General features: G+C 45.7%; 1 protein-coding gene across 1 annotated transcript; it reads right to left on the bottom strand.

The window, feature by feature from the left end:
* Positions 1-13,501: 13,501 nt before the first annotated feature.
* On the bottom strand, positions 13,502-14,539 carry LOC144259072 (olfactory receptor 52R1-like). The gene has a single exon (XM_077807247.1). It carries the CDS (start codon positions 14,537-14,539, stop codon positions 13,502-13,504), a length of 1,038 nt encoding a protein of 345 aa, XP_077663373.1.
* Positions 14,540-26,359: the final 11,820 nt, after the last annotated feature.

Raw genomic sequence — 26,359 nt, 5'->3', positions numbered from 1 at the left:
ACACTGGCACTTTTGTTGGGGAAACGTTTGTTGGTCAGGGGCGTGAAAAAACGCCCCCGCGACTGAAAAAAGCACCGTTGCAGACAGCATTATGTCAGCGGGAGACGCTCGTTGAGGGGGGTTTAATTATGCCGGCAGGAGAGCTCCCTCCCACCAGCATAGAGCGTCTACATGGGAGACCGTAGGCGCAGATGCAGCGATACAGCTGTGCCGCTGTAAGGTGTGTAGTGTAGACATGGCTTCAGGGAGGCAGAGAGAGCCAGTTATTACACATTTTCAGATATTTGAAGAGCCTTGCGTGGCGCAAAAGAGCAAATGTTCCAAGGGTAAAATTTCACCTTAGAAGACACAAGTAAGGTGAGTTCTGTGAAGAATTCCTAACAGATCTAAGAGGGGGAACGGTCCCACTCTTGTGAGGAACTTCCATGATTTAAACACTATCCCGGTGGAACTGGCTAGTGAAAGGATCTGAGTCCATACATCCACTCCCTTAACCAGAGGCCTGTCTAACTCGAGGGCTCCCCTTCCACTCTCCTGTGCGGCAGAGTGCTTATAACCCCAACAAGGCTGGGTCCAGGATTCCTGGGGGGCTTGAGCCCCAACCTTGTTGCAGTCACTTAGGACAGGGACTAGGGTGTCCCCACTCTGGGGTGCTCTCCACTCTGGACACTTCCCAGACCCACTGATTGTGACAGGTTGGGTCACAGAAACCCTCTTGGGAACTGCCAATTGATGTGTTGAGACTACTTCTGCACATGCTTTCTTGCCCTCGCAGCCTGGGACTTCAGTGCCCTGCCTGGTTTGAGCCAGACTTGCTAGCCTGCTTCAAACCCAGACCCAGGTCTGAACCACATCCCCTAAGAGCTGGAGGCTTAACTGAAAACTGCTTAAGAAGTGTTCCTGTTTTTAACACTCAGCTGCCCAACTCCTAATGGGGTCCAAACCCCAACTAAATCCGTTTTACCCTGTGTAAAGCTTATGCAGGGTAAACTCACAAATTGTTTGCCCTCTATAACACTGATAGAGAGCTATGCACAGATGTTTGACACGCCCTCTCCCGCCCCGCCAGTATTAATACATACTCTGGGTTAAATAATAAGTAAAAAGAGATTTTATTGAATACAGAAAGTAGGATTTAAGTGGTTCCAAGTAGTAACAGATAGAACAAAGTGAATTACCAAGTAAAATACAATAAAGCATGCAAGTCTAAGCCTAATACAGTAATAAAACTGAATACAGATAAAACCTCACCCTCAGAGATGTTTCAATACGTTTCTTTCGCAGACTGGATGCCTTCGTAGTCTGGGCACAATCCTCTCCCCGATACAGCCCTTGTTCCAGTTCAGGTGGTAGCTAGGAGATTTCTCATGACTGCAGCCCTCTTTGTTCTGTTCCACCCACTTATATGGCTTTGGCCCAAGGCGGGAATCTTTTGTCTCTCTGGGTCCCCAACCCCCCCTTCTACATGGAAAAGCACCAGGTTTAAGATGGATTCCAGTTCAGGTGACATGGTCACATTTTCTGTGAGACTCCAAGCCTTCATTCCTCCTGGCCTGCCTCACAGGGAGGCCTGCCTGCAAACAGAGCCATCCACAGTCAATTGTCCTGGCTGATGGGAGCCATCAAGATTCCAAACCACCATTAATGGCCCGCACTTTGCATAATTACGATCGGCCCTCAGAGTTATATTTCACATTTCTAGTTTCAGATACAAGAGTGATACATTTATACAAACAGGATGACCACACTCAGTAGATTATAAGCTTCGTAATGATACCTTACAAGAGACCTTTTGCATGAAGCATATTCCAGTTATATTTTATTCATACTCATTAGCATATTTTCATAAAATCATATAGAGTGCAACATTGCACTGATTATTACATATAGTTCTAGAAAATACAATTTATTAAACAACAATCCCAGTGGGGCCTCAAAGGATGGGGGCGTCTCCCTGCTCCGGAGTGTTCCGGCTCCAGCCTCAGCCCCACCCCAGATCCAGATCCAGCCCCAGATCCAGCCCCCACGCTCCTCCAGCTCCCTTGGCTGCTTCTCTGGCTCTGGCTGCTGCGGCTCTGCGCCCAGCACTGAACTGCTCCCTGGGCTTCCTCTCTGACCCCTCCAGCTCTGGCCAGTGCAGCTCTGCTCCCAGATCAGCCTGGGCCCCTGCTCTCTCCTTAGCTCAGCCCTGCTCTGGCCCAGACAGCTCCAGCTCAAAAGGAGGATGGGACCCCTGAGCTCCCAAGTCCCTCATTAGCCTGCCCGCCCTGTCAGTCAGGCTGATCTGGAGCACTGGCCTCTCCCCATTGCTCCTGGGGCCTGTCAGTCTCAGAGGCCTGGTTTCCCATTTACCCTCCACCTTCCTCTTGGTACTGGGAGATGGCCAACCAAAAATCCTCAGTAAGTTGTACTAAGGGACCAACAGTCTCCTTATACAGCGCAGAAGCTAATGAGACCAACCTGCAGCTGCGGACAGATAACAGAAGCCTTCAGTGCTCATGCCGGTAGGGTTGGAGCAGGAGATTGCACTGTGACGCTCTGTACCTTGGAGGAACACCCTACACCGCTATGTTCATCTTTATAAAATGATTGTGTGGTATCCAATGCAAAGTTTGTCAAGTTGGGTGTCTTTGGAAGGCTCATGATGCCCTGAGCATGATTGTTATAGTGATGTTATAGTAATTGTTACAGTAATGTTGTAGGTTATAATTTCATGTATATAGTTATGAGGCTGAAAATGTGTCCTCATGGCTTAAAGCAAGCCCAGGCAAAAACTCTCCAAGAGCAGGGAGGCCGTTCACACCTCATCAGGGCAGGTATGGGACACACCCAACCCAGCCTCACAGGAACAAAGGACACTGGCCTAGCAACAACAAAAGAATCTATTAGACTCTCGAGGGAGTCACCCCCCTTCCCTTGGTCAGTTTGGAACTCTGATGGAGGTAATGCTCATCTGACTCTGAAAAGTGGGTAGGGGCAAAGCCAAGAAGGAAGAAAGGACATGATAAAAGGGAGAGACATTTGCCATGCTCTTTCTCTTCCACCTACATCTACAGACACCACACCAAGTGACTGAGGCCCTGATCAAAGGGGAGAGCCTGGCTGAAGAGCAACCAGCCAGCCTGTGGTGAGAAGCATCTAAGTTTATAAGGGCATTTAAAGTGTTAAGATCAGCTAGTTTCTTTTACTTCATTTGACCAAATCTGACTTGTTATGTTTTAACTTATAATCAATGAAAATCTATCTTTACAGTTAATAAATCTGTTTGTTTATTCTACCTGAAGCAGTGTATTTGCTTTGAAGCATGTCAGAGACTCTCCTTGGGATAACAAGCCTGGTACATATCAATTTCTTTGTTAAATTGATGAATTCATATAAGCTTACAGTGTCCAGTGGGCATAACTGGACACTGCAAGACAGAAGTTCCTAGGGTTGTGTCTGGGACCAGAGATAATGGCTAGTGTCATTCGGTTGCAAGTAGCTGGGAGCAGCTTACATGGCAGAGGCTGTGCGTGAACAGCCCGGGAGTGGGGGTTCTCACAGCAGAGCTGGGTAAGGCTGGCTCCCAGAGTGAAGGACTGAAGTGACCTAGCAAATCACCGGTCCGGATAACACCAGAGTGGAATGTCCCATGCACCTTTTCCATTCTTCAGTCACAAGCTAGAGCTCAGCCCATATTCAGTGCATCTGGAATTATAGATACAAAGCACCAGTCACGCAAAAGTTTGGTTTGTGCACTGAAGGATGCTGGGAGTGTTATAGAGAGAGAAGGAGGGGTGCACAAAGAATCACAGGCAGTCTGGTTAATTTGTACCAGCGGCATTGAGTAGCAGGCATCATTGAGCTTTGAAATTCCTGTGTTCCTTTCAACCTGCCCAGACTTGAAAGGTGGCACCCAGGGTGTGACAAGGAGTCAGAATAAGGCCCACACAATATTATCCTTGCAGGGAACTCTAGATAGATTTGTAGCTTATATGGCCAGAAGGGACCATTTCCTGCATTGCCAGTCAGAGCTGCAGAAAATGGCACGGGCTGCAGGCATGTGCTAGCCGCTGGTTTCCATAGCTCCCATTGGCAGGGAACGGCAAACCGTGGCCACTGAGAGCTGTAGGTGGCTGTGCCTGTGGACAATCAATGTAAACAAACTGTGTCGTGGCCCGCCAGCGGATTCCCCGATGGGCCGCAGGTTGCCCACCACAGCCCTAGGTTCTGGTGTCCCTAACCTCTGTTTCCCACCTGGCACTGGCCACTGTCAGCAGACAGGATACTGAGCCAGATGGACTTTTGGTCTGACCCAGTATGGTCATTCTTATTCATGTTTTTATGTCTCTCACGATAAAGCACTCACCTGTTCTGTGCTCTCTAGTCGAGGGCTCACAGCTGACAGGTGCCCCAGAGAGAATGAACAGAACAGGTAATCATCAACTGATCCATCCCCTGTCACTCATTCCCAGCTTCTGGCAAACAGAGAATAGGGACACCGTCCCTGCCCATCCTGGTCATAGATGGACTTTTGCTCAATGAATTTATCTAGTTCTTTTTTGAACCCTGTTATAATCTTGGTCTTCACAATATCCTCTGGCAAAGAGTTCCACAGGTTGACTGTGGGTTGTGTGAAAAAATACATCCTTTTGTTAGTTTTAAACCTGCTGCATATTAATTTCATTCAGTGACCCCTAGTTCTTATGTTATGAAAAGGAGTAAATAACACTTCCTTATTCACTTTCTCCACACCAGTCATGATGTTACAGACCTCTATCATATCCCCTCTTAGTCGTCTCTTTTCCAAGCTCAAAAGTGCCAATCTTATTAAGCTCTCTCTTTATATGGAAGCTGTTCCATACCTCCAATCATTTTTGTTGCCCTTTTCTGAACATTTTCCAATTCCAATATATCTTTTTGAGATGGGATAACTACATCTGCATGCAGTATTCAAGATGTGGTCATACCATAGATTTATATAGAGGCAGTATGATATTTTCTGTCTTATTATCTATCCCTTTCTTAATGATTCCCAGAATTCTGTTTGCTTTTTTGACTGCCACTGCACATTAAGTGGATGTTTTCAGAGAACTATCCACAATGACTCCAAGATCTTTCTTGAGTAGTAACAGATAATTTAGACCCCATTATTTTATATGGCTGTCTGGGATTATGTTTTCCATTGTACATTACTTTGCATTTAGCAACATTGAATTTCATCTGCCATTTTGTTGCCCAGTCACCCAGTTTTGTGAGATCCCTTTGTCTCTCTTTGCAGTCTGCTCAGGACTCTATTATCTTAAGCAGTTTTTCATCATCTGCAAATTTTGCAATAGTTAGTTCTGCAATTTCACATTTGAGTTTCTTCATAACTCTTGCGTGAATCCCATCTGGTCCTGGTGACTTATTACTGTTTAGTTTATCAATTTGTTCCAAAACTTCCTCTAACGACACCTCACTCTGGGAGAGTTTCTTAGATCTGTCACACAAAAAAATAAGGGCTAAGTTTTGGGAATCTCCCTCACACCCTCAGCCGTGAAGACCGATGCAAAGAATTCATGTAGTTTCTCCGCAATGGCCTTGTCGTCCTTGAGTGCTCCTTTAGCATCTTGATTGTCCAGTGGCCTCACCAGTTGTTTAGCCGGCTTCCTGCTTCCGGTGTACTTAAAAAAAATTGCTATTACTTTTTGAGTCTTTGGCTAACTGTTCTTCCAATTCTTTTTTGGCCTGACTAATTATATTATTACACTTCATTTGCTAAAGTTTGTGCTCCTTTCTATTTTCCTCACTAGGATTTAACTTCCACTTTTTAAAGGTTGACTTTTTGCCTCTCACTGCTTCTTTTACTTTGTTGTTTAGCCACTGTGGCATCTTTTTGGTTCTCTTACTATGGTTTTTAGTTTGGGGTATACATTTAATTTCAGCCTCTATTACGGTATCTTTGAAAAGTTTCCTTAAAGCTTGAAGGGATTTCACTTCTGGTGCTGGACCTTTTAATTTCTGTTTAACTAACTTCCTCATTTTTGTGTAGTCCCCCTTTTCGGAAATTAAATGCTACAGTGTTGGGTTGCTGTGATGTTTTCCCCACCACACGGATGTTAAATTTAATGATGGTATGGTCACTATTACCAAGAAGTCCAGCTATATTCACCTCTTGGCCCAGAGGCTGTGCTCCACTAAGATCTAAATCAAGAATTGCCTCTCCTCTGGTGGGTTCCAGAACTAGCTGCTCAAAGAAGTTGTCATCCTGGGGTGACATGTACCCAGTCAATATGAGGATAATTGAAATCCCCCACTATTATTATTGAGTTTTTTATTTTTATAGCCTCTCTAATCTCCCTGAGTATTTCACAGACACTATCACCATCCTGGTCAGGTGGTCTGAACTATATACCTGTTGCTATATTCTCATTAATCGAGCATGGAATTATGATCCATAGAGATTCTATGGTAAACTTTGGTTCATTTAAGATTTTTTCTTCATTTGATTCTACCCTTTCTTTCAACTATAGTGCCACTCCCCCACCAGCAGGACCTGCTCTGTCCTCCTGATATGTTTTGTACTCTGCTATTACTGTGATCCATTGATTAGCCTCATTCCAACAAGTTTCTGTTAGGCCTATTATATCAATATCCTTCTTTAATATGAGGCATGGTAGTTCACCCATCTTATTATTTAGACTTCCAGACACACGCAAGATACCGGAGACCCAGATCCAACATTTCTGCTCTACCTGATTTGGAGCAGGGACTTAAACACAGGTCTCCCACATCCCTCATGCATTCCCTGACCAGCAGGCAAATGGCTATTCTGGGAGGGGCACTCACTCTGTCTGTCTGTCTGAAACTGTTCCACTTTTTACAAATAGACTTTATTCTTTATTTTTTATTTTATTTTTATTTTTATTTGTGTGTTTTCTCTGAAGTGCTTAGGAAATCTCACTCCATGATTTTTGCAGGTACCGAGGTGAGGCTTACTGCTCTGTAGTTCCCGGGATCCTCCTTCTTCCCTTTTTCAAAGAGGGGCACCTTATTTGCATTTTTCGATCATCCGGGACCTCCCCCGATTGCATTGATTTTTAAAGATAATGTCCAATGGCTCTGCAATCACATCCGCCAATTCCCTCAGCATCCTTGGATGCATTAGATCCAGACCCCTGGACTTGTGCATGTCCAGCTTTTCTAAATAGTACTTAACCTGTTCTTTCACCACTGAGGGCTGCTCACCTCCTCCCCATACTGTGCTGCCCAGTGCAGCAGTCTGGGGGCTGACCTTGTTCATGAAGAGAGAGGCAAAAAAAGCATTGAGTACATTGCCATTTTCCACATCCTCTGTCACTAGGTTGCCTCCCCCATTCAGTGAGGGTCCCACACTTTCTCTGACCTTCTTCTTGTTGCTAACATACCTGAAGAAACCCTTCTTGTTCCCCTTCACATCCCTTGCTAGCTGCAACTCCAGGTGTGATTTGGCCTTCCTGATTACACCTCTGCATGCTCTAGCAATATTTTTATGCTCCTCCCTAGTCACCTGTCCAAATTTCCACTTCTTGTAAACTTCCTTTTTGTGTTTAAGCCAACCAAAGAATTTGTCTGTTAAGCCATGCTGGTCACCTACCATATTTACAATTCTTTCTGCACATTGGGATGGTTTGTTCCTGTGCCCTCAATAAGCCTTCTTTAAAATACAGTCAGCTCTCCCAGACTCTTTCCCCCCTCATATTAGCCTCCCAGGGGATCCTCTCCATCAGTTCCCCGAGGGAGTCAAAATCTCCATTTCTGAAGTCCAGGGTCCATATTATGCTGCTCTCTTTTTTTTCCATTTGTCAGAAACCTGAACTCGACCATCTCATGATCACTGCCACCCAGTGCAAGCTGGTCTCCATATTGAAGGAGAAGGTTAAAGGACTAGAGACCCAAGTATCAACCTTGTGTTGCATCAGAGAAAACGAAGACTTTCTCGATAAAAGTCAGCGTTTGGTACTGCAGGCACAGCATGCTGAAGAATCAGAGTGAGCAATGCAGAACAGGGAAGAAAACTGGTAGCATGTGACCTTCAGAAGAAGAAAGAGGAGAACGCATGTACCCCCAATGCAGATAGAGGTAAGAAACCGCTTTCAGGCTCTCTGCACAGGTACTATGGTGGAGAATGGTTCGGAAGAGTCATCTGAGGGAAGGGATCAGAAGGAGACCCCATCGACTGTGATGCATGGGATGCATTGGCCTAGGATGGGGGTTCCATGAACACCACTCCCAAGAGGAAAAGACAGGTGGTGGTGGTCGGGGACTCCCTCCTAAGGAGGATGGAGTCATCCATCTGCCATCCAGACCAGGAGACTCGAGAAGTATTCTGCTTGCCTGCCGAGACTGATCAAACCCTTGGACAGCTACCCCTTCCTACTTCTTCATGTGGGCACCAATGATTCTGCTAAGAATGACCTTGAGTGGATCACTGCAGACTACGTGGCTCTGGGAAGGATAAAGGAGTTTGAGGCACAAGTCATGTTCTGCTCCATCCTCCTTGTTGAAGGAAAAGGCCCAGGTAGGGACCATCAAATTGTGGAGGTGAATGCTGTGGTTGCACAGGTGGTGTTGGAGAGAGGGCGTTGAATTCTTTGAACGTGGGTTGTTGTTCCAGGAAGAAGGATTGCTAGGAAGAGATGGGAGCCACGTAACGAAGAAAGGGAAGAGCATCTTCACAGGCAGGCTTGATAACCTAGTGAGGCGGGCTTTAAACTAGGCTCACCGGGGGATGGTGACTAAGCCCAGAGGTAAGTGGGGAAGTGGGATACTGGGAGGAAATACAAGGAGGAGGGTGCAACAGGGGAGGCCTCCTGATTCATGCTGAAATAGTAGGGTAATCAGCTTGTTATATTAGATGCCTGTACATGAACAAAAGAAGCAAGCAGAAAGAATTGGAAGTCCTGGCACAGTCAAGGAACTATGGTGTGATTGGAATAACAGACTTGGTGGGGTAACTCACATGACTGTAGCACTGTCATGGATGGGTATAAACTGTTCAGGAAGGACAGGCTAGGGAGGAAAGGTGGAGGAGTTGCACTGTATGTAAGAGAGCAGTATGATTGCTCAGAGCTCCAGTATGAAACTGGAGAAAAGCCTGTTGAGAATCTTTGGGTTAAGTTTAGAGGTGAGAGCAACAAGGGTGATGCCATGATTGGCATCTGCTATAGACCACCAGACCAGGAGGATGAGGTAGACGAGGCTTTCTTCAGACAACTAACAGAAGGTTCCAGATCACAGGCCCTGTTTCTCATGGGAGACTTCCATCACCCTGATATCTGCTGGGAGAGCAATACAGCAGATATTGTTGGCCACCCCTGATCTATACAAGCACAGACAATCCAGGAAGTTTTTGGAGAGTGTTGGGGATGACTTCCTGCTGCAAGTGCTGGAGGAACCAACTAGGGTCCATGCTCCTCTTGACCTGCTGTTCACAAACAGGGAAGAATTGATAGGGGAAGTAGAAATGGGTGGCACAATTTTTGCACAATTGCAGCAAATCTTTTAATAAGTATGTCTTGTCAGGTGTTAATAGGAAAGCTATGATTTACTAAGTATGATTTTTTTGTGTGCATTTATCATCTTTGTGTCTGAAGTTCTGAGTATTATCAATGTACTGGTATCTTACACATGTTGTACCATTAGGTAACACGGCTCAGGTAGAATTTGCATTAATGCCAGACAGCTATATGTTGATAGCCCATCAAGGACACTTAACTCTGACATTGGGCCATAGAAGAAACATACCTCTGCAGGAATCTGGGCAATGGCTGCCCTGTGAGTCATCAAAGTATGTAAGGACATGTGATATGCTCATGTGATCCTGCACTCCATATTGGGCTAGTAACTTTCCACACACAGAGACTGTTGGCTTTGTTTAGGATAGTAAAATTCCATGCACAGGGCAGAGGACATAAAGGGCCCCGCCAAGACATCTCCTTCTTGTCTTCATGTTCTGCTTCATTTCTCTGGCCTGGGTTTCTAACAAGGAGGCTCTGAAAAAGGACTGATGACCCCCAACCTATTTGGGTGATTCATAAAAGGAAAGAGATAGAGATGAGAGCTAGGATTGGTTCAATGGAATCAATTATATACAGTAATGGCAAAGTTCTTGGTTCAGGCTTGTAGCAGTGATGGAATAAATGGCAGGTTCATATCAAGTCTCTGGACAACATCCACAGCTGAGATGGGTCATTCAGTCCTTTGTTCAGAGCTTCAGTTTGTAACAAGGTTCCTCCAGAGTTCAGGAACAGGATAAAAGACAAAATGGAGGGGTCTCCATGGCCTTTTATATCCTCTGCCATGTGGATTGTCCTTACTGTGGGACATCACAGCAGCAAGATGGAGTTTGGAGTCACATGGGCAAGTCACATGTCCATGCCTGACTCAGTTTGCAGGCAGAGCAGCCATTGCTCACATGCTACCTTGAACATTCCCAGGAACACTCGTCAGATGTGGATTGGAGTCTCCCAATGTCCGTTGTCACTTAAGAGTTTCTTGATTGGGCACTTACTCAGAATAGTCCTTTCTCAAGAAGCTGACCAAATTCTTCACTAATGGTACTTAGAATGAAACACAGTGAGATACAAGTACATAGACAATATTTATAACTTCAAATACAAAATGATACACACATACAGAGAGCATAATCATAACCAGCAAATTAAACCGTTTCATAAAAAGAAAAGGAGTACTTGTGGCACCTTAGAGACTAACCAATTTATTTTATTTAAATAATTTATTTATTTTATTTAAATAAATTGGTTAGTCTCTAAGGTGCCACAAGTACTCCTTTTCTTTTTGCGAATACAGACTAACACGGCTGTTACTCTGAAACCGTTTCATAGACACCTTATTTGACCTCCTTTGTTAAAGATTTGGTTCAACTATAGGACCTTGCAACAATGATCTATACCAGGAGTGGCCAACCTTTGGCTCTGGAGCTGCATGCGGCTCTTCAGAAGTTAATATGTGGCTCCTTGCATAGGTGCCGACTCCGGGGCAGGAGGTACAGGTGCCAACTTTCCACTGCTCAACCCCAGGCCCCACCCCCACTCCACCCCTTACCCCAAGACCTCTTCCCCTTTCTGCCCCCACCCCTGAGCCTGCTGCACCCTTACTCCTCCCTACTCTACCCCAGAGCCTCCTGTACACTGCAAAACAGCTGATCACAGTGGGCAGGAGGCACTGGAGGTACTGATTGGCAGGGCTACTGGCGGGCAGAAGGTACTGGGGGCGGCGGGCGGGGGGACCTGATGTGGGCTGCTGATGTATTATTGTGGCTCTTTGGCAATGTACATTGGTAAATTCTGACCCTTTCTCAGGCTCAGGTTGGCCACCCCTGATCTATACAAGCATATAATCAGGATGAACATGGGGCTGCAGGGTTTTCCCACAAGGTACTGAGTGTCACACTGGCTAAATGGTTGATCTCTTGGGATTGGAAGGACCCTATGTCTGATTAAACTGGTTTTCAGTAACCACTCATCATGGAGTCCAGGGTCTGGGTGGTGACCCAAGCATTGGAATGCCTCAGTAGACTGCATTTTTGGCTTCTTGTTAACCAATGTCATGAGGCAAGTTTACTTTTGTTACTGGTTTGGTATAATCTAATGATGGAATAACCATCAGTCTGGGGTCAGTCAGTCCTATTTCTCAGCAGTTTGTCCTGAATTTGGCATCCTCAGCTGTATGCCACTGAGACACAGTGACACATGGACACAGAGTTGACTGTTCATAAGTGCTTTACAGACTATTGCTCACTACTCCCAGGAACTATCGCCCTTTTACAGATGGGGAAACTGAGGCAGCAGGAAGTGGTTAGGCTCTCTCAGACCTGGCTCACATAGTCCATGCAGCAGCACAGAGGCCTTGTGCTCTTTCTCCATTGGTTTCTCCAGTCCAGGGGATCTTCCCTGATTTCAGTGGGGCTGCTCCCACTTACACGAGCTGAGGATTTGGCCCATGTCATTTAACCAGAAATAAAGCATTAGCAGAGACCAGTGAACTGGGACCAAAGAGGCCCAGCTCTGCCACAGTTTTCCTGGGTGACTTTTGGGACAGCCTCTCCATGCATGAAATGGAGATGCTTATTTATTATTTCTAGTGTGCTGCTACCAAAAGGTCCTAATCAGGACCTTCAAGTCACCCACTGCACTGATTTGGTACCTTGCAACATGTCATTGGGCCTCTGTGCACTGTTTAAAGCTCCAGGCAGCATGAGGTCCCTGGTAAACAAGCAAGACAAGACTGAAGACTAAGCTGTGTGGAAACCTGTTTTTCTGACTATAGTTTTTAGCTCTTTCTATAGTAAATTCCTCCTCTTTAAGAAGGACGTCAGCTCCACTGATCATGACAAACAAATAGCCTCACTGCATCGAATACAACTCAGAGGAGCAATGCCAGTTCATGGCCAGAGCAATGGCGCTGGGGATCAGGACTCCTGGTTCCTATTCTCAGCTGTGGCACAGACTTATTGTGTGGCCTTGGATCAATCACTTTCCTTCTGCGTGGCTCAGTCCATCCCCATGACATGGGGATAACACTGCCTTGAACCCTAACTAAAGATGAGGTGATCAAAAGCGTCGTGCAGAGCTTACATGAAACTCAGCTTCACTGTTCAGTTTCAGACCCTGGACAATGGGTGCCCTGTAGTTCCAGATAATGTGCCATGTACGTGTGTAAATACCCAGCTAATGGAAGGTGTGCCGTTTATCTCCCTCCCTGTGAGCTACCAATCACACCGAGGCCTCTGCCCAGCATCCCGCCTTCCCAGCTAACACAGAGGACTATCCTTACATTTCTCTCAGCTGGTGCCCACCTAGCTTCAAAGCTGATCCCTGACCCTGCCCCGGAGGCCTGGCTCACAGCAAAGGGATCCCAGCCCATCCCTATTGCAGGGACCCTGCGTGCTACAGGCCCCCAGCCAGGAGGAGCAAAGGGGAGCTGAAAGCTAAAGAAATAAACCACACAATGGTCTCTTCCCTCAGGAACTATGTAGCGGACTTTTAGGGCCCACAATCTCGCCCATCTGCCACACAACCCTGCTGCCAATCTTCACTTTCTTTTATATGGCTTCCTGGCTTCCCTTTCTGCTCCTGATTGGCCTGTTGGCCTCCAGTGCTGTGTCCTCACTCCTTGTCAGGCTGCAGCAGCTCCCATCCCAGCCCTGGAGCAGAGGGAGCCCAGCTGGGAGGGGAGGGATATGGAGATGATCCAGTGCAGGGTTGGGGGAGGGGAGGGGAGGAGAGAGTGATAGGCAGGGCCTTGGGGCAAAAGGTGCAGAAGTGGGTGGGATCTTGAGGTCAGCTGAGGAGCGGGGTTTGGGGCTTTGGGGGAAGAGGCGAGGCAGGAGGCAGGACCTCAGAGGTCTAGTTACCAGTAATTAGAAAGTTGGCACCCCTATCCGTTACTGAGTTCTACACAAACCGATTCCCCAGTTTGTCACGCTGACACAGCACAGTGAGGTCAGGAAAGGGTTTAATGTCTCTCTGACTGCCCATTAAGTAATGCAGGAAAGAGAGCCGAGCACCGTGTCACCAGCCAGCTCTGCACGGAGCTTGGTCTGAGAGCCATAGAACCAGGAGAAATTTTTTGTCCCTTTATGAGTAAACAGCTGGAGTAGCCTGTCCCAGATCTGCTTGGTCTTCACCCCGTAGATGATGGGGTTTAACATGGGGGGCACCAGGAGGTAGACATTGGCCATGAGAACGTGGAAATGCAGGGGTACACTCTGGCCAAACCGGTACGTGAGAGAGGAGAAGAGACCAGGGATGTAAAAGACTAAGATGGCACAGAGGTGGGAGCCACAGGTCCCAAAAGTCTTGAGCCGGGTATCCCTTGTGGGGAGGCTGAAGATGGCCCTGAGGATCTGGCTATAGGACATGGCAATAAAAAATACATCCAGACTGATCACACAGAATATCACAAAGAGGCCATAGTAACTACTGACACGGGTGTCGGCACAGGCCAGCTTCACCACGGCCATGTGCTCGCAGTGCGTGTGAGGAATGATGTTGGTTCTGCAATATGGCCACCGCCTCGCCAGGAGGACATAGGGCAGTACGAGCATGCCACTGCGCAGCACCACGGCCAGGCCGATGTTGGCCACCACAGAGTTTGTCAAGGTGGTGGAATGTCTCAGGGGATGACAGATGGCCACATAACGATCCAAAGCCATGGCCACGAGGATCCCAGAGTCCATGAGTAAGAAGCTGTGAATGAAGTACATCTGGGTGAGGCACGCACTGAAATCGATTTCCCTGGAATTGAACCAGAAGATGCTCAGTGTTTTGGGCAGGATGGATGTGGACAGGACAAGGTCAGTGACAGCCAACATACAGAGGAAATAGTACATGGGCCCATGGAGGCTCGGCTCCATCTTCACAATGAACAGGATGGTGAAGTTCCCCAAGACGGCTAGAGCGTACATGGTACAGAAGGGGATGGAGATCCAGACATGGGCCACCTCCAGGCCAGGAACACCGAGTAGAATAAAGGTGGAGGGGTTGGTGAAGTCGGTTGTGTTAGAGTCTGACATGTTGTAGGGGAGAAGGTGTCCAAATGCCTGGATGGAGAGACAATGTTAGTATGAGACACTGCGTGCACTACTGGGGGCTGTTCTCATGGGGGAAGCAGATCGGTTGCTCTTCACAAACTGAAAAATGACACTTTCATTATTCAGATAAATGAATTATGAACCACTGGCCCTATTAATGCCAATTCCATATCTCATAGTGCTCCATGCATCAATAATTCCTACATGTCTGGGACTATTCACCATTCCCCCGGTTGCTCAGAATCTGAGTGTGGAAAAAAAACAAACCTTTGCCAAGACATGTGCCGGGGAAAACATCCCAATTAGAACATAGCTTAGGGAAAAAAAACTAGATGTCATTGATATCAGCTTCACGGAAACACTGGCTCATTCGCAGTAGTGGCCAAAACAAAGGCAATGCTTGGATGTCACCTAATTTCTGTAACGAATAAAGCAAATAGAAAGGGACTTAGTAAGATGAGGCCCTAAACCATAAGGTGTTAAAGCATATATTTGTAACATATACAGCATATAAGCCCCCTCATAAGTCATGTATGATAATTTATCAGCCACATAGTAATCACAACATATATTAATTTATGTATGTCTATATATTCATGTTATCTATATAATTTAGATATCTGTTTTTTCTTAACAAAGTCCCTAGTGTGGACTAACAAATATTGGCAAAGGCCATCTCATTCCATTCAGCGAAGTTAACAATACACAAGCACAGACTCCACACCTCAGTCGAGGTCCCAGACCTAACATTCCCAGACACACCATAAGGGTAAACATCCTCCCCATAAAAAGACAAAAAGTGGGGGAATGTAGTGAGATGAGGCCCTAAAACATAAACCCTTCTATCGGAGGCCCGGAATGAGACCGAAGGCCTGAGCTAAAGTGATGGTCAAGACTTTGCTAACATAAAGCAAAGTTAAGCTGTGAGCCAGAGGCAGGCCCTGCTCACAGAAGCTGGCAAGGAAAGGGCTGATGTTGCAAAATATACATACCTAAAAGATCCTGGACACCAGAGATATAAACATATGCCAGGATGGCACCAGAACATCCCGGTACGAACACATTCCACAGAGATAACAAGGACCAGGCGGACCCATCCTAAAGATGGGGCAAAAGGGTACTGTGATGGATAGAGTTGTTTTGTTCAAACCAACAGGTACCAGGTGAGAGGCGGCACCCTCATATGTAGAGGGGTTGTACCTGAATGCGTCAGGAGTGATGTGTAACTTGTTTGTTCTTGTGTATAAGAATGCACCCCTGAGGAGTTGTCTTTGTCTGGCCTAGGGGGCAGTGGTAAATCCCGCCACTGACTGAGCTGTGTCCATTGTCAGGGAGCACATAGGTACTAGCAGAACTGTAGACATATGATCCGGGGAGCTTGAGACTGTGTTTTGTTTGGCAGTAAACCTGGCCAGGTGCCCTCCTACCTTAAGGTGTCTGTGGTCATTGGGGGTTCTTTCGGGGTCTGCTGTGCCAGCGATCTGCAGAGCCGGGGCAGCACGCAGGGAGAACACAGGCACGCAGCCGACTGTTATCAACTTTGGACAGAGAAGAGCACCACAGCAGTGACGTCGACAACAAGGGAGTTTCCAAGACAGGCTGTGAGAATGGGGGAGGCTGCCATACGCAGGCAGACTGAAAAGTCTGGGACTGTTTAGTTTAGAGAAGAGACAAAGAAGGGGGATATGACAAAGGAAAATAAAATAAAAGAATGGAATGGATTTCATTGAAGTGGAAATAGAGAGAACAGTTCCCAACTAATAATATCTATAGATACTTGGTGCTTCAAAGGGCTAATTCTCCAAAGCTGAGGCAAATTATCACCAAAACTGATCGGGAGGAAAAATTTAGACAGAACAATGGAAATGAAAATTGGGAGTTATTCAAGAAGAATTCATTAGAGAGCTTCGTGACGTTATTGACATAAACTGTGACTGTATAGATCATTGTTGCAACCACTGTTATATATTTGCAGCAAATCCTGAACAAAGGAGGTCACATGCCTATGGACAGAACTCTGCCATGTGCTCAGTGGCTTGTGGTTGGAACAAAAAAAGCACAAGTCACATGGCAAAAGGACTATAAAAGACAGCAGCAGCATCTCCATTTTGCCTTCAATCTTGCTTCTGACCTCTGGAGGGACTTTGCTACAAATTGAAGCTCTGAACAAAGGACTGAATGACCCATCCCAGCTGGGGATGTTCTCCAGAGACTGGATTTGAACCTGCAGTTTATTCCATCACTGCTACAAGCCTGAACCGAGAACTTTGCCATTACTGTGTGTCATTGATTCCATTCACCAGTTCTAGCGCTCATCTATATTTCTTTGTTTTTATGAATAAACCTTTAGATTTTAGATTCTAAAGGATTGTCAACAGTGTGATTTGTGGGTAAGTCTGAGCTGTATATTGACCTGGGTCTGGGGCTTGGTCCTTTGGGATCGAGAGAACCTTTTTCCTTTTACTGGGGTATTGGTTTTCATAACCATTCGTCCCCATAACGAGTGGCACTGGTGGGGATACTGGGAAATTGGAGTGTCTAAGGGAATTGCTTGTGTGACTTGTGGTTAGCCAGTGGGGTGAGACCAAAGTCCTCTCAGTCTGGCTGGTTTGATGTGGCTTAATAATAAAGTGTGCTGCGATGCTGTGGTCAAAAGGGCTGATGTGATCCTTGGATGCATAAAGAGGGGAGTGATGAGTTGGAGCAGGGGGAGGATTTTACCTCTGCACAGGGCATTGGTGGCCAGTTCTGGGGTCCACATTTCAAAAAGGCTGTTGAAAAATTGGAGAGGGTGCAAAAAGGAGTCACCAAAATGATTTGAGGTGGGAGAAAATGCCTGACAGTGATAGAATTAAAGAGCTTCATTTATTTATATTACATAGCAATAATGGGCTCTGTAATCTAGCAGAGAAAGGCAGAGCAAGGCCCAACGGCTGCAATCTGAAGCCAAACAAATTCCAATTGGAAATAAGGGCCAAATGTTTAGCACTGGTGTTGATCAACTGTTGGGACAAACTGCGAAGGGAAGTGGTGGATTTTCCAACTCCTCATGTCTGCAGATCCAGACTGGCTGCATTTCTGGAAGATCTGCTTGAGGGCTCGTCTACACTTAAAAGGCTACAGGGGCACTGCAGTAGCGCTTCAGAGTAGACACCTGACACAGATGGCAGGCGTTCTCCTGTCAGTTTAGATAATCTACCTGCTCAAGATGTGATAGCTAAGTCGATGGAAGAATAATTCCATCGACCTCATGCTGTCTACACCAGGGTTAGGTTGATACAGCAACATCTCTCCGGTGTGTGGATTTTTTTTTTGCTTTTTCAAAAAAGGCAAATGCAATATTAGGTTGCATTATCAGAGGCAGAGCATTCAAGTCACGGTAGGTGATAGTATTCCTGTACTCAGTGCTGGTTAGGTCTCAGCTGGAGCACTGTGTCCAATTTTGGTCACAGCTATATAGACAGGATGTAGAGAAACTGGAAAGGATCCAGAGGTAAGTGACAAAGATGTTCAAAAGGATGGAAAGCAAGCCGTATGAGCCAGGTGCAGGAACCAGGTCAGGTTAGTTTGGAAAGAGGAGATTAATGGGGGGACAGGACAGCAGTCTTCAAATACTTGAAAGGTTGCCATAAAAACATGGAGGAAAGTTGTTCTGTCTTGCCACAGTGGGCAGGACAAGAGTCAATGGGTTCAAACTACAGCAGAGCAGATTTAGATGAAATCTCGTGAAAAACAGGAGGACAATGGAACAGATGCCTTGGGAGGTTGTAGAAGCTCCTTCGCTGGAAGTTTTCCAGCGGAAGCTGGATAGTCGTCTGTATGGGATGGGTTTGATGCAACAAATCCTGCATCTTATCAGGGAGATAGAGCAGATGACCTAGGGAGGTGGTGGAATCTCCTTCCTTGGAAGTTTTTAAGGTCAGGCTTGACAAAGCCCTGGCTGGGATGATTTAACTGGGAATTGGTCCTGCTTCAAGCAGGGGGTTGGACTAGATGACCTTCAGGGGTCCCTTCCAACCCTGATATTCTATGATTCTATGATTCTATGACCATTGTGGTGCCTTCTCACCCTGAGGGTCTATGATTTTATGTGTAGAATAAAATCCTAGTGTAGAACAGGCCTTCGTCAAACACAAGTCATTGGGCTCAATACAGGGGTAACTGGGTAAAATTTAATGGCCTGTGTTATACAAAAGGTCAGACTGGATGGTCTAACGGTCCCATCTGACCTTCAACCCTATGAATCTATTGATAAAGAAAGTAGGCATTTATATTTAGTCTGTCCCACAACACACGAACAAGGGACCATTCAATTACATTGACAATCTTAACATATAACATTGAGAAAATAAAATTGTTTATATAATCCATATTTGGCCTGTGAAACTCCTTGCCACAGACATTATTAAAGCAAAGAGCTTAGCTGAATGGGATTCACAAATGGATTGGCCATTCTGGTGGTCTGGTGGCACCACGGTTAGTTAAGGCTGTCTGTCACCTTCAATTAGGAGATCTCATTTTCAGTTGCTTATAAGTTTGCCAAACTTTAAATCTTTTGACTGAAATTTCCTACGCTGGGTGTTTCCTTCCAGCTGAATAATTTTGTGAAAGTTTCAGGCATAACAGTTCAGCCGACTTCTCAAATGAAGCTAGGAGAAAAGATGTCTTCCCGTTTTGAAAAATTCTTAGAATGGTTCCAATGAGGAGCCCTAGCACTTCCATGCTTTCCAGCAGATAAAAGTCAGGTAACAGCTTCCCCGGCCCCCTCTCCCACCTTTAACAGTCAGAGCCCTGAAATGCAAGAGGAGGAGGTGAGAGTCTCTGTGCATTAACACATAGCTGCCTCCTGAGGTCTTTACTCAGTTCTTACTCCAAGAGAGTTTTTGCCACAGTGGGGCCTGAGAAAATTATGGGCCATGGACATAGAATTTGGCCTTCTATTGTCTATCTCCTGAAACCTTTCATCCTGAAGGATCCCCTGTGCCACTGAAATGCAGCCACCTTGAGGGTGGAGGCCATCAGCTGGGGCAGGCGGGGGTGCACAGCAAAGAGGGACATTTTGGCCAGTGATACTGGAGCAAACTCATCCCCTGTGGCAAGGGCCCTGGGGTGTTTTATGTCTCTGCAGAGCAGAAAGGACCCCAGACTTACTCTATGTCCCATCACACCACATTGCCCTGGGTTTGTCGAGCAGGTGAGCTTCTCAGCAGGAGATGGTACCTGTGAATCCTGAGACGGAAGCGTCTTCCCTGGGAATCCCCCTCAGGTAGCCGTGCCCCACACCGCTCTCACCCCAGCGTCTGCAGCAACATCCCACGCTGAGAGCCGAGAGAGGGCTGAGCACTGTTTATAATAGAGCTCTGTGCAAGACCTGTGGGCTTTGTTCAGCCTCTAGAGGAGAAGCAGCATCTGGAATGAAACAGGCTAGAGACTGGAGGCTCTCTAGCCAATGTCTCTTTCCATGTCTGCATTTCTGTGCTCTTTATCCAGTTTTAGGAGTAAACAGTAATTAAGGGACCTTCCCAAAGGGAGATGAGAACTCTTGGGCACTATCCTGAGTCAGAGAGGAATTGGCTGTTCTGTGTATTTGTGTGTCTTTAAAAATTATAGTTGATTAGTAAGAAAATTTGGGATAATGCCGAGATCTCCATAGGGTCTGATACCCTGTAAATGCCCAGGATGGCTGGGTAGATAGTAGACAGACAGATATGGAGAAAGATGACCCAGGGGAGATACGATCACTTTTTGCAGGCGCACGGGGCTCTCGCTAAAGGATAAGTGATCAGTAATTCTCATTAGTAACTATCATCATATCACGCAGAAACTTTCATTGAAGAATGTCCAAAACATCTAGAAAAGGAAAATCACTATGAGCATATCCCCATAATACAGATAGGTAAATTGAGGCACACGGAGTCGTGACTTCGCCACGGTCACACAGAGAATGACAGACAGAATCCATCAGTCCTGTCTTCCCTGCTGTAACCATGGGCTCTTTGTCAGTAACTGAGTGCATGAGAACAGGGAAATTGACTCATGCTCTAGCAGGGCCTGTTCATTGGGTGGGTGTGTCCTCAGGGTGCAACTTGGAACTGGGATACTGATAAGCCCTCTGGCATGCCAATCTGGGCCCCCATCACTCTCTGAGGCTGTGACTAGCTGCAATTCTCTCCAGGTCTTGCACTTATGCAGCCATACACAGACAGCGACACACGAAGCTACTGTTAGATGAATGCTTTCGCTAGCCACTCGTGAACCAACAATAGAGAGGCTCCAGCCAGTTCCCCCCAGCTCCCCAGCCTTGGACCTCAGAGCTGTACCGTCTTGCCCTGGTCAAAAGTCTGAGCAGTGTAAGTTTCTTACCCAGTCCACCCTGCCCTCAATGTGGAGATGACAACCAACCAGCCCCACTTCCTGAGCATATTTCCCTCTACATTTCAAACAACACACTGGAAGAGTGGCACAGACAGCTGCAGAGGCCCAGGAGCTAGCAAACAGAACTGTAAACAGGGGAGTTTGAGGGGGAGTTTGTCTTATGGTGCTTGTTTGGGGTTTGTTTTTGCTGTGGGGGTGAGGTTTTGGTGGGGTTTGTGTTTCCCAGATTAACAGGATTTAGGCGGGAAGGAGATGACAGAGGCAGCAGTGGGAGTGACCCATGTTGTGGAAGACACAATGAGGATGACTGGATGTGGAAGCTGTGGTATGTCCATGACCCAGGGGGGGAGACCTAGTAAGAGTTTTGTCTGCATGAAATGCTGTCTAATAGAGCTGATGGAGAAAAAGATCTGAGGTTTGGAGATGCAGGTGGAAAGTCTGGTTGAGTTTAGGAAGGGGTTTGAGCAGATTATTGAGCAAAGACAGGAGGTATCTGAAGGGAAAAGCTCAGACTTGCAGATGGAAGCAGGACTGGGGAATTCTGAGGGGAGACTGGGTGAGGAAAGTGGTCAGTGAAAGCATGTGACTAAAAGAACCAGGCAGAGGAAAAGACGGGCTAGTGAAGGAGAAATAGAGCTCAAGAATAGGTTTGCAGAGTTGGAAAATGAAGAAGGGGCTCAGCAGGTGGTCACTGAAGGTGGAAGGGCAAGGAAGAAGAGAAGAGCGGCTAGTCCTATAGGAAAAGGGGAAGAGTCAATGGAGACTACACCAAATATGAGGCCCAGGAGGATACAGGATGGGTTGAAGAGGATTACAAGGGAGAATAGGAATGGAAGGAACTTGCAGCCAGAGGGAACAGGGGATAGACTGGAGAATAGCACCGTCACCAGGAAAAGGCAGGTCTATGTGATCGGGGACTCCTTACTGAGAAGAATAGACAGGCCTGTAACCAGAGCTGATCCAGAGAATAGAAGGGTGTGTTGTCTTCCAGGTGCTAAGATAAGGGATGTAGACCTGAGGTTGAAAAGGATCCTAAAGGGAGCAGGAAAGAATCCCCTAGTTATCCTTCATGTGGGAACAAATGATACGCCTAGATTCTCGCTAGAAAGTATTAAGGGAGACTATGCTAGGCTGGGGAAGATGCTTAAGGAAATTGAGGCTCAGGTGATCTTCAGTGGGATTCTGCCTGTTCCTAGAGAAGGGCAACAAAGGCGTGATAAGATTATGACTATCAACAGATGGCTTAGGCAGTGTGCTATAAGGAGGGCTTTGGGATGTATGGCCACTGGGAGGCATTCATGGATAGAGAACTGTTCTCTCGGGATGGACTTCATCTGAGTAGGGAAGGAAATAGACTTCTAGGATGGAGGCTGGCACAACTGATTCAGAGAGCTTTAAACTAGGAATTTGAGGGAGATGGTTGGGAGATGCCCAGGTAATCCCCACGCCGGATTTTAGCATTGAGGGGGAAGAAAACAAAGTAAGAAAGGATACAGCTGTGGGTAGAAGAATGTATATAAGGAGGAAGGGCAGTGTAGATACCAGTCTAATAGGTCATATTGGCTGTAGAATGACCGTGCCTAATAGGGAACAGAATGTGAGTGAGGCCAAACAGCAAAAATTAAGATGTTTGTACACCAGTGCGAGGAGCCTAGGTAACAAAATGGAGGATCTAGAGCTACTGGTGCAGGAAGTGAAACCAGATATTATAGGATAACAAAAACAGGGTGGAATAGTCGTCATGACTGGACTACAGGTATTGAAGGGTATGTGCTGTTTAGGAAAGACCGAAATAAAGGTAAAGGTGGTGGAGTAGCATTGTCTATCAATGATGAGGTAGAATGTAAAGAAATACGAAGCGATGGAATGGATAAGACAGAGTCCGTCTGGGCAAAAATGACATTGGGGAAGAAAACTACTAAAGCCTCCCCTGTGATAGTGCTTGGGGTGTGCTATAGACCGCCGGGATCTAATTTAGATATGGATAGAGCCCTCTTTAATGTTTTTAATTAAGTAAATACTAATGGAAACTGCTTGATCATGGGAGACTTCAACTTCCCAGATATAGACTGGAGGACGAGTGCTAGTAATAATAATCGGGCTCAGATTTTCCTAGGTGCGATAGCTGATGGATTCCTTCAGCAAGTAGTTGCTGAACCGACTAGAGGGGATGCCATTTTAGATTTGGTTTTGGTGAGTAGTGAGGACCTCATAGAAGAAATGGTTGTAGGGGATAATCTTGGTTCAAGTGATCATGAGCTAATTCAGTTCAAACTGAATGGAAGGTTAAACAAAAATAAATCTGCAACTGGGGTTTTTGATTTCAAAAGGGCAGACTTTCAGAAATTAAGGAAATTAGTTAGGGAAGTAGATTGGACTGAAGAATTTATGGATCTAAAGGCAGAGGAGGCCTGGGATTACTTTAAATCAAAGCTGCAGAAGCTATCGGAAGCCTGCATCCCAAGAAAGGGGAAAAAATTCATAGGCAGGAGTTGTAGACCAAGCTGGATGAGCAAGCATCTCCGAGAGGTGATGAAGAAAAAGCAGAAAGCCTACAGGGAGTGGAAGATGGGAGGGATCAGCAAGGAAAGCTACCTTATTGAGGTCAGAACATGTAGGGATAAAGTGAGACAGGCTAAAAGTCAAGTAGAGTTGGACCTTGCAAAGGGAATTAAAACCAATAGTAAAAGGTTCTATAGTCATATAAATAAGAAGAAAACAAAGAAAGAAGAAGTGGGACCGCTAAACACTGAGGATGGAGTGGAGGTCAAGGATAATCTAGGCATGGCCCAATATCTAAACAAATACTTTGCCTCAGTCTTTAATAAGGCTAAAGAGGATCTTAGGGATAATGGTAGCATGACAAATGGGAATGAGGATATGGAGGTAGATATTACCATATGTGAGGTAGAAGTGAAACTCAAACAGCTTAATGGGACTAAATCAGGGGGCCCAGATAATCTTCATCCAAGAATATTAAAGGAATTGGCACATGAAATTGCAAGCCCATTAGCAAGAATTTGTAATAAATCTGTAAACTCAGGGGTTGTACCGTATGATTGGAGAATAGCTAACATAGTTCCTATTTTTAAGAAAGGGAAAAAAAGTGATCCAGGTAACTATAGGCCTGTTAGTTTGACATCTGTAGTATGCAAGGTCTTCGAAAAAATTTTGAAGGAGAAAGTAGTTAAGGACATTGAAGTCAATGGTAAATAGGACAAAATACAACATGGTTTTACAAAAGGTAGATTGTGCCAAACCAACCTAATCTCCTTTTTTGAGAAACTAACAGATTTTTTAGACAAAGGAAACGCAGTGGATCTAATTTACCTAGATTTCAGTAAGGCGTTTGATACGGTGCCACATGGGGAATTATTAGTTAAATTGGATAAGATGGGGATCAATATGAAAATTGAAAGGTGGATAAGGAATTGGTTAAAGGGGAGACTACAACGGGTCATACTGAAAGGTGAACTGTCAGGCTGGGGGGAGGTTACTCGTGGAGTTTCTCAAGGATCGGTTTTGGGACCAATCTTATTTAATCTTTTTATTACTGACGTTGGCAGAAAAAGTGGGAGTGTGCTAATAAAGTTTGCGTCTGATACAAAGCTGGGAGGTATTGCCAATTTAGAGAAGGATAGGGATATCATACAGGAGGATCTGGATGACCTTGTAAACTGGAGTAATAGTAATAGGATGAAATTTAATAGTGAGACGTGTAAGGTCATGCCTTTAGGGATTAATAACAAGAATTTTAGTTATAAGCTGGGGACGCATCAATTAGAAGTAACAGAGGAGGAGAAGGACCTTGGAGTATTGGTTGATCATAGGAAGACTATAAGCTGCCAATGTGACAAGGCTGTGAAAAAAGCTAATGCGGTCTTGGGATGCATCAGGAGAGATATTTCCAGTAGGGATAAGGAGGTGTTAGTACTGTTATACAAGGCACTGGTGAGACCTCACCTGGAATACTGTGTGCAGTTCTGGTCTCCCATGTTTAAGAAGGATGAATTCAAACTGGAACAGGTACAGAGAAGGGCTACTAGGATGATCCGAGGAATGGAAAACCTGTCTTATGAAAGGAGACTCAAGGAGCTTGGCTTGTTTAGCCTAACCAAAAGAAGGCTAAGGGGAGATACGATTGCTCTCTATAAATATATCAGAGGGATGAATACCGGAGAGGAAGAGGAATTATTTAAGCTCAGTACCAATGTGGACACAAGAACAAATGGATATAAACTGGCCACCAGGAAGTTTAGACTTGAAATTAGACGAAGATTTCTAACCATCAGAGGAGTGAAATGTTGGAATAGCCTTCCAAGGGAAGCAGTGGGGGCAAAAGATCTATCTGGCTTTAAGATTAAACTTGATAAGTTTATGGAGGAGATGGTATGATGGGATAACACGGTTTTGGTAATTTAATATTCATGGTAAATAGCCCCAATAGCCTGTGATGGGATATTAGATGGGGTGGGATCTGAGTTACCCAGGAAAGAATTTTCTGTAGTATCTGGCTGATGAATCTTGCCCATATGTTCAGGGTTTAGCTGATCGCCATATTTGGGGTAGGGAAGGAATTTTCTTCCAGGGCAGATTGGAAGAGGCCCTGGAGGTTTTTCGCCTTCCTCTGTAGCATGGGGCACGGGTCACTTGCTGGAGGATTCTCTGCTCCTTGAAGTCTTTGAATCATGATTTGAGGACTTCAATAGCTCAGACATAGGTGAGAGGTTTTTCACAGGAGTGGGTGGGTGAAATTCTGTGGCCTGCATTGTGCAGGAGGTCGGACTAGATGATCATAATGGTCCCTTCTGACCTTAGTATCTATGTATCTATATATCTATGTACTGTATTAGGTTAAAAAAAATAAAACAGATTTTTTAACTAGAGAAAGATAGATTTTAAGTGGTTATAAGTAATAGCAAACAGATCAAACTTGGTAACTTAAGAAATAAACAGAACTGCAATCTCAGTTGTATACACTAAACAGGACTTGAATCAAGCCGTGTCTCACCCTGATGGTGCAAACAGTCCACAAGTCTTCCATACACAGGCTAGAAATCCCATCAGCCTGGGACCACATCCCCAGTTCAGTCTGTTTTAATTAGGTCTTTCCAGATGTTGAGTTGTGTGGGGAGTGAGACCAAGTGATGATGTCTCTTACTCCTGTTATAGCTTCTGCCATGTGGAAGGAATGTCATTGTCCCAAACGAAGCCCCCAGCACAGTTAGTGGGAAAGAACAGGCACAAGATGGAGTCCAGTGTCACATGAGCTGGTCTCATGCCCTTGTAAGCTTCAATGAGTCATAGCAGGGGCCATTACCCATATCTTGGCTAGAACATTCAGAGGAAAGTCCATCAGTTGGGGATAATCTTCTTCCAAAGCCTATCATGTTTTTTAATGGGCTGTGACCGGGGTCCAGGGGAGCC

Source organism: Eretmochelys imbricata, chromosome 1 (assembly GCF_965152235.1).
Source record: "Eretmochelys imbricata isolate rEreImb1 chromosome 1, rEreImb1.hap1, whole genome shotgun sequence".
Taxonomy (NCBI): Eukaryota; Metazoa; Chordata; order Testudines; family Cheloniidae; genus Eretmochelys; species Eretmochelys imbricata.
Note: the sequence above shows the minus strand (reverse complement) of the source record. Positions and strands in the feature narration are given on the sequence as shown.